The sequence below is a fragment of the Gorilla gorilla genome, chromosome 9 (genome assembly GCF_029281585.2).
Source record: "Gorilla gorilla gorilla isolate KB3781 chromosome 9, NHGRI_mGorGor1-v2.1_pri, whole genome shotgun sequence".
In the NCBI taxonomy this organism is placed as follows: domain Eukaryota; kingdom Metazoa; phylum Chordata; class Mammalia; order Primates; family Hominidae; genus Gorilla; species Gorilla gorilla.
The window spans coordinates 11,285,084-11,301,274 of record NC_073233.2 but is presented as its reverse complement, the minus strand read 5'-3'; the positions used below and the strand labels follow the sequence as shown (position 1 = coordinate 11,301,274).

Genomic DNA, 16,191 nt, shown 5'->3' with positions numbered 1-16,191 from the left:
GACATTTAGAGTATAAATTTCTGAATTATGACTCAAACTACATGTGTATTGTGGAGAAAACACAAAGAATGGCCAATGGTAATTAAGAAACCTGTGGTTTTTAGATGGAAGGCTGAGGAGAGCTCTCCTTCTCTCTAAACTCAAACCAAATTATACTAGCAGTAAACTCTGAAACAGGAAGGATGTCTGATAGTGTACTAGGATCTGTGTAAAAAAAATAGAGGAAAAATTCCTTTTTTTAAAGCATAAGAAAATAATCTCAGAAAGATTAAGTAATTTGTCCTAGGTCATATAGTCACATGGCTAGAAAGTGTTGGAATCTGAATTCTCTCTCTCTCTCCCCCACCGACCCTCTCCCCACACCCCACAATACTGGTCTTCAGGCCTGGCTAGGTCTTTCTCAACCAGTTTTCCAACTTGAAATGCACAACTAGAAACATCCTAACATCTTGAAAGTATCATTTAGTATCCCTTGCCCACAGATCAGGCATGATAGATGATAGATTCCCCTCTTAACACTTGATTTTTTTATCTCATTACTCAAGTATTGGGGTTTCCCAGCCTCTTGTGACCTCTGTCCTCAGAAAAAGCCATGAGAACTCGTCAGGGAATTCTCAGACTTGGGAAAGGCCCCTGAGGAGAAGCTTTTGGGCTCTTCAAAAAGACCTTGAGTCTAAACGGAATAGTCTTGTAGCTGAGCTACCATCAAACCTGAGCTCTGGATGGAAGTATGTCCTCCAAGCCCTTTTCTCTCCAACTGTCACGGCTCAGGTATACATTGCAAGCAGAAGCACATAGAAAACAGTCAGAACACATAGATCCCTAGTCACAGGGAACCTGAGCCACACACTGAGCTCTCAGTCTTAGCTGTTTGCTAAATCCCCTCATCATGTCAGTCAAGGCAGTTTTGAGGGGCAAATGGACTCGAGATTGACCTGTGGTTCTAGTCCTAGCTTTGTCATTCTGTGTGATCTTGTAAAAGCCATGTTTATCATTTTGTTTATTCCTTGCTGCCTGTCATCTCTTTTCTTTTCATTCAAAGCACTAGTTTTTCTACCTTCCTCACCTTAAATTGTATCATGACAATCAGAGTAGATTTGACAGCACTTTGTAACAATTAAGCTCTATACTAAAATAAGGTCATGATTGTACTTCGAAGATACTTTGGAGACTGTCATAAAGACAGATGCTGATAATAGTTAACAACATTGTATGCAACCATATGAGGAATAGGAGCCAGAGGGAGTCAGAGTCTCATCAGGATCATTGCCCGGCCCACCTCTTTTCTGTCTGTCATAAACCCTAGGATGACATTCATGTATTTCAATAAATTAGAGCTGAAAGGAGAGTGGTGTCTCATGCAGTCTAGTGGAGGAAATCAGATGATACTTCTCTGATCCTCTGATGTGGAGGTAAGTGCCATTGAGAAGAAAATGGACAATAGCTGCACTAAAAACTCTTCTGTGTAATCCCTGTTGCATTTCATCTCTTTTTATCCATTCACTCATACATTTATTCAACATGTATTGAGCAGACTTTACTAAGTTCCAAATCTGTGCTAGGCTTGTGAGCTCTGATGATGCAGCAATTCCATTTCTTGGGTGTCAGTCATGATGCGCTTTTATTTATTTTTTTTCCTCATACCTTATACACTTGCCTCTTACCCATATCCAAAATATAATATGCAAGGAATATATTTTGAAAGTGAGAAAATAAATGGGATGGAATACTATGATTGCAACCTCTCACTAGGTAGGCAGAATGACTTTTCTCTGTCTGGAGACATAAATGTGAAAATAGATGACCTCCAAAGGTTTCTGGTATTTCTCAAACTCTGAAATGGCTCAGAGTAAGATAGAATCAAACCAGCTTCACTATGTCTGCTGGCTGAAAACTCATACATACATTTAAACTTTTACTTGAATTTCTCTTTTATTGATGGAAAATTTTCTCTTCTTTATTGCTATTTCTTATTAAAATATGTTGCCATTTTCTCACTTAATGAATGCTCTCAATCCCATAAGGGCTTGCATCACTGCCTAAACTGCTCACAGCAAACTCTGCAAATCCTTTGATATCTACTTTTTCCTTCACAGCCCAGTTCCCCTCCAAGTCTCTACTTCTTTCCTTTATTTCTTCCTCTTTCCTTGCCATCGTTCTTTATATCCCTTTTTTTGCTTCTCATTTGAAATCATAAAACAAGAATGGTTTTATTCTTATATTAAATTATGTTATTATTTTATTGTTATTCATTTGGATTTGAAATGTGAGTGGGAAAAGCTAGAGGGATTATATTCTTTCTTCAGTAGAGGCCCTTCAATGTGCTTCTACTTTATCAGGAAAGAAACAGAAGCTTTTTGAAAGAATGTTCTCAACTTTCTATCTTTCTTTTCTAAAAAATCCTAATATTCTCACCCATCTGTAGATTTTCTCTCAGAGGGAAATGGCACAGAATATAAACTTTTTACTTAATCCTCCTCACCCACTAATAAGGTAAGCCCTTACAATGCTTTGCCAGTCTATTAAAACAGTCTCTGAAAAATTAACAATGACTTAGCCATTGTAAGTAAAATGTCTAAAAAACAAACAAACTTGTCCTACTTCATTTTTTTTTTGTAGTTAACAGTGGTGGCTTGGTTTCATTGACATTATGTACTATTACTTTCATCCTATTTCTCTGATTCTCCATTCTCTGTCCCCTTTCTAGTTTTAACATTATGACCTGCCCTCATTTAAAAGTTATCAGTTTTACGAACTGACCCCCCATCTTTCCTTTTCACCATTCATCTCCTAGGAATTTTCTCCATACCCAGGGTGCATACCTGTAACTCAAGCCCTCAGTCACACCACAATCGCTACATATAATATCCTCTAGACCCTCTCCCCAGAAATTTCTCTTTAAATTCAGCATATCCAAACTGGACTCGGTCTCTAAAACATGTGTCTTCTGTTGTCATCCATCTTGACTTATTGAATGGTATTCATATAATGGAAATGTCTATTCATAGACTTTTCCAAGATAGGAAACTCATGGGATTTTAAATTTAATTTTTTAAATGTTCTCTTGTAATGGCTAAAGTACTGTGCAATAGTAGTGGAAAAATGCGGTTTAATGTCCAATAACATAGACTTTGCAGTACAATGTCAGGGTTTAAATTTCATCCCCAACACTTACTTGCTCTGTAAACCTACCCAGGTCACTTTACCTCTCTGCGCTACAATTTTCTCACCTGTACTATGCTCCTAAGAATAGAACTTATAAGATAGAACTGGTGTCAGAGTTGAATGATGTAATGCACATTAGGCATTCACAAATTAACAGGCTCATAATGCATTTAATAAATGTTATCTTTTAGGATTTTAATGCATGTGACAATGTACTAGTCACACTATACTTATATATATATAACATAATAGAGCACTTTTCAATGCAATTGAATAAAATTTATGAAGGCAGAACAAAGGAGAACTCAGTTCAGATATTACAGGAACAGAACTGGATACCTAGATGTCATATCAATCCCAGCCCCACAGGCAAAACTCACTCTGAATGCCTTCTGATTTCGTTTCCTCATTCTAAACCAAAGATTTCAGGCTTTTCCTGGTGATTTCAGATTTTTCTCCTTTGCTCCTTGTGTTTCAAACCTAGTGTAAATCTCTTCTGCCTTCCCATCTCTAGATCCAGTCCTGGCTTAACTGCCCTGCTATTAAAGACATACATCTCTTATCATATCTCTCAGAACGATGTCCCAAATTCCCCTTTTCTAGAATTGTTTTCTGAAGTCCAAGATTCTTCCAAGATGTTCCTTTGTTCCAGGCTTCAGATTAGCCTACTATTATTTGCCTCCTCATCCATCAGAAGTCTCCTTCCTAGACCCAGTAGAAAAGGCTAATAGATCAGCCCCCACCCAGTTCTCCCCTATGCCATCTGCAGATGCTTCCTTACTGGCTGATCTTGGGACATTTAGGTGAGTGAGAATTCAGCCTTGTCACTTTCCAGGAATCTCATTCTATATTCCAGGTTTCTGAGTCCAAGATTGTAAAGCTATGACAATTCTTCTTAATAGCAGCCTCCAAAGAGCCACTTTCTTCCTGATGGGCTTCCAAAGTCTAGAAGGTCTCCATGGCTGGATCTCTATTCCCTTCTGCTTCATCTACCTGACAGTTATCTTGGGGAACCTCACCATTCTCCACGTCATTTGTACTGATGCCACTCTCCATGGACCCATGTACTATTTCTTGGGCATGCTAGCTGTCACAGACTTAGGCCTTTGCCTTTCCACACTGCCCACTGTGCTGGGCATTTTCTGGTTTGATACCAGAGAGATTGGCATCCCTGCCTGTTTCACTCAGCTCTTCTTCATCCACACCTTGTCTTTAGTGGAGTCATCAGTTCTGTTATCCATGTCCATTGACCGCTACGTGGCCATCTGCAACCCACTGCATTACTCCACCGTCCTGACACCTGCATGTATTGTCAAGATGGGGCTAAGCTCAGTTCTTAGAAGTGCTCTCCTCATCCTCCCCTTGCCATTCCTCCTGAAGCGCTTCCAATACTGCCACTCCCATGTGCTGGCTCATGCTTATTGTCTTCACCTGGAGATCATGAAGCTGGCCTGCTCTAGCATCATTGTCAATCACATCTATGGGCTCTTTGTTGTGGCCTGCACCATGGGTGTGGACTCCCTGCTCATCTTTCTCTCATACGCCCTCATCCTTCGCACGGTGCTCAGCATTGCCTCCCACCAGGAGCGACTCCGAGCCCTCAACACCTGTGTCTCTCATATCTGTGCTGTACTGCTCTTCTACATCCCCATGATTGGCTTGTCTCTTGTGCAGCGCTTTGGTGAACATCTGCCCCGCGTTGTACACCTCTTCATGTCCTATGTGTATCTGCTGGTACCACCCCTTATGAACCCCATCATCTACAGCATCAAGACCAAGCAAATTCGCCAGCGCATCATTAAGAAGTTTCAGTTTATAAAGTCACTTAGGTGTTTTTGGAAGGATTAAGTTAGAGTAAAGAGAGGAAGTTTTGGACATAAAGCCCACAGGTTTCTGTTTGTTTTCAGCTATGCTGTGGCAAAATAATAAACTGTTGACTGTCAACAAAAAGGCAATTGGCTGTGCAACATAAGGCAGTGTGACCAGGAGAAAGTTACTTATCTCTCTGTTCTCCAGTTTCCTCAACTGCAGAATGAGCAAGGAAATAATTATAATACCTTCCTTCCTCATAGGGATGTTGTAAATATTAAATAATTTAGGTAGTTTTCTAACACAGTGTCTGGCAAATATACAATTCTCGATAAATATTAACCATTATGATTGGACAAAATCTAAAAGAGTACAAAAGTTTCATCTTTCAATTCTCTGGCCAGTGTAATTTCATTGATGATTAACTGTTTACACATATTTTTATTTATTTATTTTCATGTTACTTTATCATAATTCCAGATTTTATTCATTTACAACATATTTGTACATATCTATATCCACACCCCAGGCAATGATTTTTCATGATAGTCTTTACTAAACTTATGCCCACAAAATTAAGAAAAGGAGGACACGCCCTGGGAGTTTAAGGGAAGTTATCAAGTTGAAACAGCACAAAATTATTCATGGATAATCCTCAAAAGATGTAATTGAGATTGAGGATTATCACCTGAGTAACTGGGGAAAAGGCTTGATTTCTTCCCTTAGTTATGAAGGTAAAAGAGTAAAAATGTAAAAGAAAATTATGTGTTATTTTATGCTTATTTGTAAGACGTTTCTCTCATCTCTGTATCTAGCCATATCAAACAAAGTCTGCATGAAGATACAAATACTGCTGTTTTTCTTTCTTAGTGTATTTTGATATTCCTTGGCATATAAATCTGCTGTGTCATGCTTGTTTGTGTTGGTACATATATCCTAGTTGGCCAGTTTGTGTGAATTCATTTCTGTACATTATCACATATATCTCGATACATAGGGAGTGAACTTAGTAACTCTTTATAGATTCATGTAGGTAGAGGTATTTTCTGCTATGACTTTATGTGGAGTCATGAGAAGGAGAGGGTTTTGAAACAGCAATTTCTTCTCTTTCTAGTTACCTTGTCTTGACTCTAGATTCCAGAAAGGAAAGTCACCAGAAGGAAAACATAAAAATGTGAAATTCACCATGAAGAAGAAGTAAATTTAACTAGTAGAGCTAGAAGCAAGTTACCTACACTAAAAATTATCAATTAAGTTGATCATTTTTTCATATGCTTGTTGGCCATTAAGTGAAACATCTCAGAAACAGAAAGTCAAATACTGCATGTTCTCCCTTATAAGTGAAAGCTAAATAATGTTTACACCTGGACATAGTGTTCGAAATAATAAACACTGGTGACTCAGAAATGTAGGAGAATGGCAGGGCAGGAAGGCATGAGAAATTACGTAATGGGTACAATACACGTTACTCAGGTGATGGTTACACTAAAAGTCCAGACTTCACCACTATGCAATATATCTATGTAACAAAACTGCACTTGTACCCTTTAAAATCATACAAATTTTTTAAAAGCAATAACTTTTAATAAAACTTTTTAAAAATTAATAAAGATCTATTTTAGAGCCTCTTCTTTCCCTGTGAAGAAGACACCAAAGAAAACAACTGTAAACATAACCACTTTTGCATAACTTTAAATAAGTGCATATGATCATGAATACATACAAAGGTACACAATGGCTCGGGTATTTTAAACATGTAGATTCATACAAATATACATTCTAATGAAATACCAAGTTTTGATAAGATACATGCACTGAACAACAGTGCTTACATGCTCACACAAGTGAAACCATACAGATCTGCACATGCATGCATATGTGTCCCAAATTAGAAACCTTCCGTAACTACACTTTTTCTTAGTACAGTGTTTCCATACTGGATGAAGCCATCAGCCTTTGGCCAGTGCATGACTTGAATCCCTCACTGATCTGCCACTGTCATTTATTTTATTTTATTTTGTTTTGTTTTGTTTTATTGTATTTTATCCATGTTTACAACCTAGTCCACTTACTCATGCTGGGCCTCTTTTGGAAAAGTCAGTATGCCTCTCTCTTTGCTAGACTGAGGCCCCAAGGCAGGATTTGGGACAACTTGGTTATAGCAGAGCTCTTTGGACTACATCTGAATTGTGAGCCTAGGGAAAAGAAGAGCTTCCCTTTTACAGAGTTCAAATAAGATAGGTACTTCATCCACTTGTCGCAAGAATATAAAAGTCCTACAAGCTGCGCCTATGCTTTCTGCCATTTGTCAGTTATCCCTTCAATACCAACTTGTTACTCAGCTCATGGAATATTGTTTGGAAATCAGGACAGAATCTAAATGAGCTCCAGTGGTTTGACTTAAAAGATTAGCTATCTCTAAACTCACAGAATTCAATAAATATTCACTTGTTCATATAGTGTTATGTCTAAGTAAACACTCAAAGATGACATCTGATACCTATCAGTAATGACTGGATTTATTTACTACTAGAAGCACTTTATTTTCTGAATTAAAGTATACTTTTTAGGTAGGATATTAGAGAAAAGATTACCCTTCTCATTTTGAATATTTTATGGAGAATCAACGTATGATGGTAAACCATAAATATAGGTAAAATTTGAATGAAACCCAAAGGGATTTTTGTAATACAATTTCTCTCCCTATTTGGGGCTGAGAAATGAAACAAAAGTCCTTGACAGAACTGCACACAACACTACCTGAAACCATACCAAAGGCATTATGTTTAATTGTTCTGTGCTTGCTTTGCATTTAATTATATGATCTTTGCTATTATCATTATGACCATAATCCTCCATAATATTCTGAGCACTTCTTACATCTGGGGCCTCATGTCAGAGTATGGAGATTTCCTTTCTGTGTCATAATGAGTTTGGTGTAAAGCCCAATCTCCAAATATCAGTGGCTAGAATGGAACTATGTTGGAAGAAATTAAGCTGGAATTTGTAGAAATAGTCATAGCTGAATAAGAGGAGAAGAAGTGCATTGTGGAAACAGTATGAAAGGAAGGTACAGCAAGCAAAAGACCACTTACACAAGCCAATTATAGATGGCCTACTCTTGGTTCTACTAGGTACTTACATTAAGAAAGGTTTAAATTCAGGGCTAGCAAAGGTCTCTGAATAATGTTAGAACCCAGGAGAAGAAGGCTTAGGTTTCTTAAAGAGACCACAAAGAGCACTTATAAAAAGGTCCCATAAAGACAGAAATCTAGATATCCACAAAACATAATAGCCTATTCCCTCCCTTCATTTCTCTCTCTAAAATGCCTTCTTCATCAGCTTTCCCAGGGGCCAAAAATTAACTCTTCATACCCTTGTAGTCACATAAAAACTCCTTTTCAGTTCTAATTACCTTTTGCAGGGGCTCATCTCACCCCCAAGTGTACAAGAATGGATTAGTTTCTCCAATTAGCTCCTGGATGTCTGGAAACAAAGGACTGAGCTCTGAGTGGATGAGAGACAGGAAGAGGAGATGAAGTCCCTAAGAGTATGCATAAATCAGGAGCATATAGGGTTACCTGAGCACCCAGAATAATCATCAATACCATCCCAGCATTTTCAAGAACCTAGCCTGACTTCCTTCCTCCCCTTGGTGATGGAGAAAGCATTCAATTTAAAAAATCCCTTTTTAAATTCACTTATGATTGTAAAGTGAATTTAATTCTCCAGTGTGCATAAATTGGGGTTATGCCATATCACACATAAAACATTATCAATAGCACCCACTCTGCTTTCCCAAAGTTGTGGAGCTGGTTCAAAACTCTTGCCATATTCTTCACCAGTGGCTGGTACATGGCATCCTCTGGGCTTTCCATCCTGGTATCTCACAAGACCAGTCTCCTTGCCCCTTTTTCTCTTATCTCCAGGGTCTGAGGTAATGAGGTCCAGGGAGCCAGGCCTGCTAGGGAATTGGTTAAAGATCCTTGAAAGGGTCTCAGTGGATACCTTGGGCAGTTGCATAAAAATCATGGATTTAAACATCCGTCCTCCAGTCACTCTAGCGTTCATGGCCTTTATTTTTAGCCTTGGTATGTGAGGAGTTTATATAGTAGCCAGGTGTTTGATGCTGAGTGTAGAGCCAAGAAAAAATCCCAGAAGGCTCAGCCCGAGCTTTGGAGAGAGAAAGGATAGAAGGGACTTTGTCTACCAAAAGGCTGCAGAGGGCACCTGCTAAAGATGGTAAATGCTACAATCAGATTTTGCTGGCTTCATGGGATCCCAGCAATGGGATCAATTTCCTTGTTTTCTTGCCCAGAGACTTGCCTCCTATATGGTAACAGCAGGAATATTGATGAGACCCAGAGAATTAAGCAAGTTAGGTGGGCAAAATTGTCATGCAGGCATGAAACGAGCTCAGTTATTAAAGGTCAACATCTACCCCTAGTCTCAGACACAAGTTAGTAGAACAGGAGTTATTTCCAAGAAACAAGGAGATGGACAGGAAGCAGTCTGACTCTTTGGGAAAAAGCTTTTCTGTGACATAAAATATATTTCCCTGAGTGATCACAAAGTGTGGTCTATTATAATAGAATCAGAACAGTCATTCAACTTGCTCAAGTCCCTTCAGAAAGTAGTCTTAAAGCAAAACAACTTGAGGGCAGAATCGCCATGGATTAAGTCTATCTTGCTGAACCCACTGTATCCTGGACAGCTGCTTTAGGTCAGGAACAATGAAGTCCTTACCAAAACTGCTAATGGGTTCTGCGAGGATTTTAAATGAGAGGAACTTAGAATAATTATCATACTAAGAACTCTCTGGCGAACTGGCTAAAGGTGATCTTTTCCAAGCAGATATCTCCTGGCATCATTATTCTGAATTTTATTTTATTTCCAAGTCCCCGTCTCTAACCTATCCTCATTATTCTCTCTGATTCCTGTTCTGCTGTACCTCCTTACAATCTGAAGCACAAGTTCCAATCCCAAAGAAAGTCTGTCTTGAGTTTATAGGAAACAAAGATGTGATCCAGACATTTAACATTTCTCTGTATCTTTCTCATTTAACCTCCACCCGTTTCAGGCTGCCTTAACTTAAATAATTGCTGGGATTTGTTAACCAAAATTTTTCCAACTTCTCAGTATGTGCCTTGGAGCTATAGAGATCTAAGTTTGAATTCCAACTCCGGCACTGACTGGCTGCATGATTCTAGGGATATTATAAAATTCTCTAAGCCTCTCTTTCCTCATTTGCAAATTGAGACAATAATACTAACTTGCAAATTTTTTCTAAAGTCTAAGTGTGATGATTTTTGGAATGTCCCTAATACAGAGCCTGGCAAATTGTAGCTGTTCTTCAGTAATATTTCTTTCTTCTTCACCATCCTATTTCATTTTAATGTCAAAAATATTTTCCTCCTTAGGTTTATTTTGACATTAAAATGAAATAGGGTGGTGAAGAAGAAAGAAATAGAATTACTGAAGAGTGTCTACTATTTGCCAGGCTCTCTGAATTTTTTACAATAGTAATTATGGAACATGGATGTTTTAATGAATTTCATAGTGCAATGAAAACACTGAACAATTAGAGACTATTACATCAATACAATAAAACCTGATTCTACAGAACACATAAAAATTATATTGTTAACCCAATATGTAGCCTGTCTGTCCCTGACAGGTAAGTTTATCACAGCTTTTCTGAATTCACTTTGATATGTAATGTGGTAACCACTGATCATGGCCACAGCAGAAGCTGAGGAGCACGGTGTGAGAGCCTATATGATCTTCAGGTGGACAGTGAGTTAACGGCCCAAACTCTTAATGCCACCGTTATTGGAGTGAGAAAGTGTCTGTGTATATCTTTATGTGTGTTTCTCCAATCAGTTTATTTATTTATTCAGCTAAAGAATCAGCAATGCTTTTAAAGGCCTGTTAAGCTAGCTCTGCCACTTGACACTGAATTATTACCTATATGGCAAGAAAGAGTAATCATTGTTTATATCCTGAAGTCTAGAGAAAAATCAAATATTCGTTCAAATCCTATTTTTGTCTTTACTATTTGTCTGATCTTAGAAATGTAAATAATTTTCTCTAAGCTTCTGTTTTCTTATCTACAGCATAATATTATCAATAGAATATTCATAGGCTTTTTAAGGAGATAAAACCTGCACCAAGTTACTATTAGTTAGCTAAATAAAAAATAACTTATTCATGCAAAAAAACATTATTGGCATCTGCTACGTACTGGGGCGTGTTCTAAATACTGGATTAACAGAGGTAAACAAAGAAAAGCCCCTACCCTCTTTGAGCTCATATTCTAGTGACATTAACTGAGAATGGAAGATCACTGCTGTGGAAGTCAGGAGGCCTGAATTGGCATATGACCTCTTCCCAGTGACAAGACTCTCCTGAGCCTTCATTTCTTCCTCTGTAGAAGACTGGGCCTTTCCAGCATCACTGCCCTGTGTTCAGTGGGCTCTCCTGGACATGACCTTGTGGTTGGGGATGTGGCCATGGTTGATGGTGCTTTAGCCTCTCCTGCCACTTAGGTCCACAGCAGTTGGATTCCTGGACTTCTGGGGAATTCTGGTTACTGATTGACAGGAGGATCAGGCCTTTGATGTCTTACTCTAGCAGTCAGAAATAGCTTCACAGGTCATCATTCACATACTCTCCACCTCTCTCTGGAATTCTGTAAGCTGAGCAGCATTTATGAGCTACTTGGACAAGGCTAAGCTTCTATGTCAGGAAGACCAGAGGAGAAGGTGAGTGAAGGGTTGGTCTGTCTAGAATTAGGGCTTGTATGTGCCTGGAGAAGTTAATCGAAAACAAAAAAGAGAAAGAAAGAAAAAAACCATAACAAAGAAAGCACAGTAAGATAAAGGAAAAGAAAAGAAGGTGAAATAAAAGTTAAAATATTAGTGAGAGGCCTGGTAGAAAAAAGGCATGTGAGGACTTCTTTTTTTCCAGTAAAAGATCTATTTGTAAGAGGCAGGCAAAGTTAAATAGGGCCAAGAGGAATAATGAGGAAACTCTCACTTCTTAGTCTGAAGGAGCAGAGAGCAAGGACTACAACACAAGGAGTATGCTGCTATAAGAGAAAAGTCCCCAGCAACAGCTGTGGCCTTCAGTGGCAGAACACAGCCACTGCCAACCCACAGTGCCAGCAGAGGGAGGCTGAATTCTCCCTCCTCCCACACCATTTTTTTTTTTTTTTTAGTAGAGACTGGGTTTCACTGTGTTAGCCAGGATGGTCTCAACCTCCTGACCTCATGATCTGCCCGCCTCGGCCTCCCAAAGTGCTGAGATTACAGGCGTGAGCCACTGCGCTCGGCCCCTGGGTGCATCCCACTGGGTGAGACTAGTAAAAACTCTAGTGGCTAAGAAGACCTGGTTGATACAGAAGTCAGAAAAGAGCAAAAAGGGTGGAGCGGCTCAGAATCTCCAACACACCCAGTTTGGCTCATCACTTCACAATTCCATGCCTTTGCTTCTTACTGAAACTATGAGACAAATTTCCTCAAAAAGATATTGAGAGGAAGTCAAGGACCAGAAAGAAATAACCACTAGAAAGAGCTGCACAGTTCTAGGTATATTTGATTCTATTTTTTTTCTTTAATTTCCACCAGGTGCAATCACCAGTATTGCCTCAATTTACTTCAGGATTTTGGAGGGCACCCACCTTCCCCCTTGTCTCCTCACACAGTGACCCTGGGATCCCTGGGAAACAGCAGCAGCAGCGTTTCTGCTACTTTCCTGCTGAGTGGCATCCCTGGGCTGGAGCGCATGCACATCTGGATCTCCATCCCACTGTGCTTCATGTATCTGGTTTCCATCCTGGGCAACTGCACAATTCTTTTTATCATTAAAACAGAGCGCTCACTTCACGAACCTATGTATCTCTTCCTGTCCATGCTGGCTCTGATTGACCTGGGTCTGTCCCTTTGCACTCTCCCTACAGTCCTGGGCATCTTTTGGGTTGGAGCACGAGAAATTAGCCATGATGCCTGCTTTGCTCAGCTCTTTTTCATTCACTGCTTCTCCTTCCTCGAGTCCTCTGTGCTACTGTCTATGGCCTTTGACCGCTTTGTGGCTATCTGCCACCCCTTGCACTATGTTTCCATTCTCACCAACACAGTCATTGGCAGGATTGGCCTGGTCTCTCTGGGTCGTAGTGTAGCACTCATTTTTCCATTACCTTTTATGCTCAAAAGATTCCCCTATTGTGGCTCCCCAGTTCTCTCACATTCTTATTGTCTCCACCAAGAAGTGATGAAATTGGCCTGTGCCGACATGAAGGCCAACAGCATCTACGGCATGTTTGTCATCATCTCTACAGTGGGTATAGACTCACTGCTCATCCTCTTCTCTTATGCTCTGATCCTGCGCACCGTGCTGTCCATCGCCTCCAGGGCTGAGAGATTCAAGGCCCTTAACACCTGTGTTTCCCACATCTGTGCTGTGCTGCTCTTCTACACTCCCATGATTGACCTCTCTGTCATCCATCGCTTTGGAAAGCAGGCACCCCACCTGGTCCAGGTGGTTATGGGTTTCATGTATCTTCTCTTTCCTCCTGTGATGAATCCCATTGTCTACAGTGTGAAGACCAAACAGATCCGGGATCGAGTGACGCATGCCTTTTGTTACTAACTGTGTCTAGTGTTAGAGCCACTGTCTCCTGAAACATGCCCTTGTTTGCCTATCCTTTATAATTTCTAACATGCATAAAATAAAGGAGACATTTACTTACTCAACAAATATGTACAGGGGTGAGTTACAGTCCTTACAGAACCCTCACTCTGTTGTGGCAAGGGCAGGGGGGATAAAATGTAATATGATGTGGTAAATTTTATTTTCTAAAAATAGCCACAGCAATAATTCTAAACCCACATTCTCTTCCAGGAACTTGCTACTCCTCATAAAGAGATAGGGTCTATTTCTTCTCCCCTTGAAACTGGATAGAATTTGTAAATGCCTCATGAATTGAATATTGTGGAAATAGCCCATGTATCTTCTCTCTCTCTCTCTCTCTCTTCCACCTCCATTCCACCACTATTTCTGTCTGTTTCACTCAACGCTTGTTTTTGAAACCCAGCCCCTATACTAAGAGGAAGCCCAGGTGACGTGGAGAGGGCCCATGTAGGTGTTCCATCCAGTAGGCTCAGCCAAGGTCTCACTCAGCTAAGGCTGAGACCTTAGCTGAGTCAGTGTTAACCACCAATGAGTAGAGAATCCTCAGATAATTCCATTCCCCAACCTTCCAGCCTCTCCAATTGGCATCTGGTAAAGCAATCAATTGTTCTCTGACTCAGCCAAAATTGCAGTTTTGCAAACAAAATAAATATTTTTAAGACACTAAATTTTGGGAAGGTTCGTTATACAAACACATGTTAATTGTATTCTTCAAAGAAAAAAGAAATTGGTTTGGGAGTTGTCTTCCCCTAGCTGGGGTAAGGGAGCATCAGAAAAGTTTTCCCTGAGTTGACACAGTAATAGCCTTAAGGGAAATGTAGGCATTAGGCAGTCAAAAACTGTAAGAGGAAGGAGACAAAAATATGTTCCAGTCCAAAGGAACAGCATGTGCAAAGCTGAAGCAGAAGTGAGAGAGAGGACAGTGTATTCTGAGAATTATCTGAAGTGTTGTTTTTGTTGCCATTTTTATTCTCTAGAATGTCAGGAAGGTTTAAGAAAAATGAGGTGAAGTGGAAACAGATTGAGGTACTGACTGTATCAGAAAGAGATTATAAGCCAAGGAACCAAGGATAGTTTGTCATGCCCTTTTATATGTTGTATTGTTATTGTACCCCCAAGACATTCTAGATAAAAGTTATATTTTGAGTAATACATGTCAATATAGTATTTGCAGTTTGGGCTTGGAGGTAACTGTGAGGAAAGCAAGCTTGAATGTGATGTTGCCAAGGGGAGCTTTGAACACCTAGAGAGAAGCATGAGAATGTCATGTTCCTGCATGGTTTTGGTGCAGATTAAGAAAGGGTGTGGCTGAACACAATGTCTTCTACTATGAAGTGTATGTGGAGCCAGTTCTCACCTGAGGTTGGTCTCTTCCAAGGCAATCTAGTACACCTGACATTTAACATTGGATATGCCTGTCCTTGCTCCCAACACCAGTGTCCCCTCCTGTTTGGCATGAGAACACTGTTTCTGTAATGATATCATCAACCCCAAAATAATCAAAAGGATCAGAACCCAGTTTAAAAGAGCTTATTTAGCCACAAAGTTGAGAATGACCATTTGAGTAACACAGACCCCGAAGGAATGGGATCATTGCTCTGAAGCTGAAAAATTAAGGATTTGCTTATGCACGTGGAAAGCAAATAAATTTAAGAGGACTACAACATTTTCCATACTAAGGCTGACTTGTGAGTTATAGTAATTTGAATAGTTACAGCTTGTTTTTTTTTTCTTTTCCAATTTGAAAGAGTATGTTTAACATTCCAGGCTAGACAACATGATAGTCCTGAGGTTTTTGTGTAAGAGAAGTAAGACGTAAGTTAATCTATAATGAAGATCAACAGTGGAGTGGGAAAATGTCTTCTCTAGCATTCTATAGTTTTTTACATTTTAAAAAACAATGTAATTAAAGAAAAGGAAAATTACAATAAGAGAAACAAAGATTACAGCTGCCTAGGTTATAGCTGCCTGTTACGTAACTCAGATCCCATAATCACATTTTTTAAGGCTCAATATTCCAACATCTTTCATTATGAATTTCTTATTTTTACAATGTGTATATGTGAATTGTGTGTATTAACATGCAAAAGGCCTATGATTAGTTGTACACAGCAAATTGAATAAAATATGCCTGTGAGTGTCATGAGTGGTATGTGTCTTTTATGCTTGTGTATACAGAAAACTTCAGAAAAAAAGACATCAAACCACTGAAAATTTTGAGGCATGTATACAGCTTCACAGCTGGATTCTCTCTGTGATGTGTACTTGTAATTTCAGTCCCCATAAAGGAGTTATGTTCTCTTATGTCTGATGATAAATTAAAAGTTATTCCGATATAGTAGCAAGTATACTAAACTTGGGGTCAGGTATAGAAAGTTCTACTTCCTCACTGTGTGACTTGGACAAATTATTTTATTTATCTGAGATCAATTTTATTTTAAAAAGAACTAAAAATGTCTACCCCACAAGGCTGTCTATGCAATTTAGATATATCATATATGTAAAACTTTCTAATATAATTCTTAG

The 16,191-nt window shown here is 39.3% G+C and overlaps 3 protein-coding genes across 3 annotated transcripts in view; 2 read left to right on the top strand and 1 right to left on the bottom strand.

Moving 5' to 3' along the window:
* Positions 1–16,191, bottom strand: part of MMP26 (matrix metallopeptidase 26) — a 275,769-nt gene that overhangs the window by 52,394 nt on the left and 207,184 nt on the right. The gene's annotated exons all lie outside the window — the stretch shown is intronic.
* On the top strand, positions 4,048–5,013 carry OR51G1 (olfactory receptor family 51 subfamily G member 1). Its single transcript, XM_004050521.5, has one exon. The coding sequence runs from the start codon at positions 4,048–4,050 to the stop codon at positions 5,011–5,013; it is 966 nt and encodes a 321-aa protein (XP_004050569.4).
* Positions 9,043–15,757, top strand: OR51G2 (olfactory receptor family 51 subfamily G member 2). The gene is made up of 2 exons (XM_055355249.2): positions 9,043–9,216; positions 12,603–15,757. Exon 2 carries the CDS (start codon positions 12,760–12,762, stop codon positions 13,621–13,623), a length of 864 nt encoding a protein of 287 aa, XP_055211224.2. The 5' UTR covers positions 9,043–9,216; positions 12,603–12,759; the 3' UTR covers positions 13,624–15,757.

Excerpts from the sequence above, each read along its gene's own strand:
- OR51G1 (XM_004050521.5), top strand. The coding sequence starts at position 4,048 with ATGACAATTCTTCTTAATAGCAGCCTCCAAAGAGCCACTTTCTTCCTG.
- OR51G2 (XM_055355249.2), top strand. The coding sequence starts at position 12,760 with ATGCACATCTGGATCTCCATCCCACTGTGCTTCATGTATCTGGTTTCC.